This window comes from Ostrinia furnacalis, unplaced genomic scaffold (genome assembly GCF_004193835.3).
Source record: "Ostrinia furnacalis isolate ACB-3 unplaced genomic scaffold, ASM419383v2 OfSCF0319, whole genome shotgun sequence".
Taxonomy (NCBI): Eukaryota; Metazoa; Arthropoda; class Insecta; order Lepidoptera; family Crambidae; genus Ostrinia; species Ostrinia furnacalis.
The window spans coordinates 622,562-628,132 of NW_021130558.1; the positions used below are offsets into that span (position 1 = coordinate 622,562).

The 5,571-nt window shown below is 37.1% G+C and overlaps 1 protein-coding gene across 1 annotated transcript; it reads left to right on the forward strand.

The window, feature by feature from the left end:
• Positions 1–226: 226 nt before the first annotated feature.
• Positions 227–1,154, forward strand: LOC114360187 (uncharacterized). Its single transcript, XM_028314782.1, has 2 exons — positions 227–428; positions 805–1,154. Exons 1-2 carry the CDS (start codon positions 227–229, stop codon positions 1,152–1,154), a joined length of 552 nt encoding a protein of 183 aa, XP_028170583.1.
• The last annotated feature ends 4,417 nt before the right edge of the window (positions 1,155–5,571 follow it).

The window sequence follows — 5,571 nt, forward strand, 5'->3', positions numbered from 1 at the left end:
TACATAACAACCGATTAACTCTTTTACAAAATATCGAAATTTTTAACTGCCACTTTCTGCACTCTGGTGGAATTTTCAAGCCAGAATATATTTTTATATTTGATTGCTAAATCCTTTGGCTGCTCGGCTTATCTTGAATTTATGTATTTTGCCTCGTAAAAAGTCTCTAAAAGTGGATGCATGTAGGTTTAAATTTTCGCTCGCAAGTGAAATGTTGCATTTACTTATGGTCTTAAATATTATACTGGTCCGCTTCGGAGTGGAACCAAAACAAGATTCTGGAGACTCTGATTTTGGAGGCAATCTTATATCACAGTTGGGAAATGATGAAAATTTGGATCTCTCTCACGACGAGGAGTACGAAGATTTGAGGGCAGAATTTCTTGCCTACCACACTGCCTTAGCGTCGATTGCTTCTGATGGTCGAAGTAAGTTCATTTTATTCAGTACTAATATTTTATGTAAACTTTATGTAAATGCAGCATTAATGCTAATACTACCAAATAGTAAAAAGCAAAAAACTATGCTTACTATCATGTTTTGTTGTACACAAAGTTTCAAAGTCTTGCCAAACTTATCAAATCCATCATTCTTTTATCATAAAACGATTTACCTTCCAAGGACGAAACATTGTCGTAAACCTATTTTTGGTGGCTGCTAATAAATACAACTCACGCACACATTATTTCACGTTTTCGGCAAGACTCGTATCCACGCCACGCTTACCTACACGTTTAGCGAAGTCCCCATGGGAGATCCCTTACACATTCCTCATTATATTACAAATGCATGTTATGTCCACAGGGTCGATGCTAACTACACCTTGCTGGAAACTTGGTGGGATTTGTATCAACAACAACCTTTGCACTGGATTCAAGTTTCTCACAGAGGTCCCCGGATGCAAGGATAAGTTGAAGGTTTGCTGCTTCGTGTGGAATAAATTCAATGTAAGGGATCACAGACACGAGGGGATCGGCTCGCTGGCTATGCCTTGGACGTTGCAGCAGGAGTTTGGTGGAGAAGGCGTCGTTGTGGTTGACAAAAAAGCTAAATCGAAAAAAAATAAAAAGAAAACTCTGCGATCAGCTTTGAGATCCACTCGTAATCGTAATGACAATGACTTCAAGAGAATCGCTTTTATAATAACGGTATAAGGACAAATAAATAAAATGTTAAGACTGAGGTGAATTTTGATTACCTACTCGTACCTACTGCTAACTCCCTGCTTGTAGTTACCAAGTTAATTCTATGCAGCCAATGAACGAAAGCAATAAACTACTCAAGCATGATTGAAATGTAATGCTCAACAGTTTTAATAGTGCATCAATTATAAAAGAAATTATTTTTCGCGGTTTATTTTTTTAGATAATGTGGCTTTGGAAGGCGTATCTTGTTATTATAGTAAGTTTACAGGCATGTGGACTTACGTCTCTTGACATAACCGGGTCTTCGGAATTAAAAAATTATAAGGATGTGTTTTTGCCCGGGCTTCCTGGTGGAAAACCTACTCTTGGTTTGTTAAATCTTTATACTACCATAGATTTGCTAAAATAGGCGGTTTCTCGAGCCAATTCATAAGTTAAGAAGATTTAGCATATCCTACTATTGCTAATCTAGAAATTAAAAAGTTGAAAGTTGTCTAATTTAGAAGAACATTTCTGCTCGCTTTGGGTGACAAAAGAGGAGATTTATGCAGTGCAAAATGTCAACGAATATTTATTTAATTTTTATTGATGTGTCAGTTAACTAATCATTTAGGACAAATAAACCACTTAACTAGTTATTTAGGACAAATAAATAAATAAATAAATAATAAATAAATATCCTTGGACATTTTACACTGCGCTTCTAGTCCCAAACTAAGCAAAGCTTGTACTATGGGTACTAGACAACGGATATAAACATACTTAAATACTTTTTTTTTAAATACATACATATTATACATAGAAAACACCCAGTCCAATACATACAAATATGTTCATGCACACAAATGTTTGTACTGTGCGGGAATCGAACCCGCTACCTCCGGAATAGTTGTCCGTTTTGAACCACTACACCAAACGGCCGACTCCAATAAACTCATTTACACATACTACAGGGTCGACCACTGCCACCTGCTGGGCGCGTGGTGGAATCTGCATCGACATTCGCCACTGCACCACCATGAGCTTCGACCCCTCCGTCCCTGGTTGCACTAGAGGCTTCAAGGTTTGCTGCAAGCATATGTACAAGTTTGGTTCCCCCACTGTGGGCATCAAAAGGAAAAGTACTGAGTTACTCATTTTCTCGTCGAGCCTCCAAGAACTTGACCAGGACTCGATACGTCTGCTTGCGTTGATGAATACCAATATATTAGAAATTCTATAGTGTCTTCTTTGTGTTATTGGTTACCTACTTCTATATTTCTTACTCAAATAATTCGTCAAATTGTAACTTTTGGAAACCGTTTAGTGAGTACCTGCCAGATGAATGAACTTACAAATTAACCTGAATAAAATCCTAAAGACTTTTGTATTTTATTATGACTAATATGACTATCCCAACCAACTTGCGTGGCAGTTATCACAAGCATATCTATGCCACAGAGAGGCATTATTACTAACATGATATACCCACAAAATGAGCATACATAATACACAAACATAACTCGTTAAGCCTTGTCAGAAGCTTGAAAGCGGTTTGATAACATTATCCAACCCGCACTGGGGCCCTAAAGTATGGACTTACGATGGTTTAGTAACCCATAGTTGGGTGTAGAGTGCTCCCATAGACTTGGAGAATCTCTCATACTTTAGACCAAAGATTGACATCGAGCTGTATTTGCCCATTGATTAAAACAAACGTAAAATGAAAGAAAGTTGAGATCCTCAAAACAATCAAATCTTTGTTTTAGTCCATTTTCATCATTTCTTACTTACAAAATAACTAAACTTTGTAAGTGATACCAGTGATACTACAAAAACTAACTTATATAGGTACCATAAAAACTTAAGAATAAATGAAATTCGGGAATTGAATTCTCCTAAAAGAAATCCCATCAAAAACAATACTTGTCAAAAAAACCAAGTCTCGCAACTCAGTTGTTCTACGGTAAAAAGTTGTGAGATCCATGTAATACCCAGTCCAGGCCAGGAAATCTTTAACGTTTTACATAAATATATTGACTTGGCCATCGCATGAAAACACGTGTAAATTAAATTATTTAGTGCGATGGCCAAGTCAATAATTTATGTAAAACGTTAAAGATTTCCTGGCCTGGACTTGGTATTACATGGATCTCACAACTTTTTACCGTAGAACAACTGAGTTGCGAGACTTGGTTTTTTTGACAAGTATTGTTTTTGATGGGATCTCATTTCTTTTTGTATTTTGTAGACAGCAGTTATGTATCTAGAAAACTGGACCGAAATTGAAAAATTTTACTCGACTTGGCGGTTGCACTACCGTGCCCCCAAATATTTTAGTTTTTCCTTGATTCATACACCAAACACTACTTATATTCCAAATTTGAAGCTTCTAGGTCTGCTAGAAGTGCCTTAGAATTTTGATGATCGGTGAGTCAGTCAGTGAGTCAGTGAGTCAGTGAGTCAGTGAGTCAGTGAGTGACAAAATTAAGTAACTTTGACCCGTTATAATTCTTAAACTACTGGTTCAAATTGAATGAAATTTTAAATATACCGTGTCTTTACAATGCCTGCATAGCTAATGAAAATTCAGCCTTCTAGTTTTATCCACAACGAAGTTACAGGCGGTCGAAAATGGCCTGAATTGCTTCGAGAAAAGGATGGTACGGCCGTGCCGCTTTTTAGCTCGACTTGGTGGGGGCACTGCCGTGCCCCCAGATAATCGACAGTAGATTTTCGTAGAAAAACATAGTCCAATGCAAAATTGTCGCCACAAATCAATAAGTTACTTTCGTCGTTCTTAAAATAGGAAGTTTGACGTCAAGCATACGTAAATGTGTTTGTTGGATATTACAGTAGTGATACAGCTCAAAGAAAACAGTTTAAACAGTTATTTCTAAATAAATTATCCTTGATCTATCACGGTTCAAATTGGTATACCGATTGCGCGTTTTTTCAAATCTAAATTCCACAACGACCGCTCTTGTGTGTGTCCACCGAGTGGAAGGCCTGCCTACTTACTCTACGTTTTCCAGTTCGTGGTTGTCATTTGAGAACTTTTATGTCTCAAGGATCATGAGTTCTAGATTAGTAAGCCTATCATCTACTATCAACAAAAACACATGATTACAGTTATAATATTACTTTTATGTTCATCTATATACTATTATAAATGCGAAAGTAAGTCTGTCTGTCTGTCTGTGTTGCTTTCACGCCTAAACTACCGAACCGATTTTTATGAAATTTGGCATAGAGATAGTTTGAGTCCCGGGAAAGGACATAGGATAGTTTTTATCCCGGTTTTTGAAACAGGGACGTGCGCGAGAAAGTTTTTCTGTGACAGACAAAATTCCACGCGGGCGGAGCCGCGGGCGGAAAGCTAGTATTTTTAAAAGCCTTCATCCTGAATCTACTTTCTGGTTCCTCCGGGCTGTGGCTCTGCCAGATTGAGCTACACTTTATTTATGGCCTCGATAAATAAATTCTCGCTTCATTACACGCGTTCATTAAAACAGGTAACAAAGTAAGGCCGGTACAGATAAGCTCTGATCATTTAATTTGTTTAAGTGTTGTTATTTTTGTTTGCTTTTAAATTCTTTGTTACCTACTTACGTGAGTGCTAAAAATGTTTCATCAAATGTTACGTTACGTTTACCTATACCTCTCGCATACTTAGTCTTATTTTTTTATTGTTGTTTTATCACTTTTCTTAAAAAAGTTGCTTGAATTTTTTTTTATTATATACGTGTACAACTGTACACATTGGAAGGTAATCGATTTTCACAGCGAGTACGAGTATTATTTGCTTTACTTACCCCGTGTGACACTGAGTGATGGATTTTCCGCGATGCGCACAGTTATGTGACACAATGATTATTTTACTACCTAGATTAGATAGGTAAAGTCAAAGTCAAAGTCAAAATTTTCTTTATTTGTTTAGACTAATAAATAGTTCTTACAAATCGTCATTTTGCTCTTAAGGAGCCTCTACATGTCTCATAATCTTTTTACCCTACCAGCGCTTCGAGACCAACATTTGGCAAGTGCTGAGAAGAAGCGCCGCAACAAACTCAGTCACCACTGTCTGCCGGTTAATATAAATAAATAGAAATAGCAGTAGTAGGTACATTCGATTCAGGAGCAGTTCACTGAATTTACCATGCAATCTTGTATAGTGTATCTTATAAGAATGGGTATACAAAATTGCGTGGTTTATTAAACAAGGTAGTGACGTGCTAATATCTAGACTTACAGATAACACACTTAAATACTAGTAGAAATGACTCGCATACATAAATTGGAATAACTTGGATTGACCAGTCCCCGAAAGCAGCGCCTGTTCACAGACATGACGAGTGAACCAGCCATCGCTTCACTCGACCATATTAGAGGGAATGTAACGGTACCTAGGTATCTACTCTCTACATGAAAATATGTTGTCTCATAG

What these genes read in the sequence shown, in the direction of transcription:
- LOC114360187 (XM_028314782.1), top strand. Translation starts at nt 227, where the DNA reads ATGGTCTTAAATATTATACTGGTCCGCTTCGGAGTGGAACCAAAACAA. An exon ending in GATTGCTTCTGATGGTCGAA is followed by an intron (nt 429 to 804) that starts GTAAGTTCATTT and finishes TTATGTCCACAG; the next exon opens with GGTCGATGCTAACTACACCT.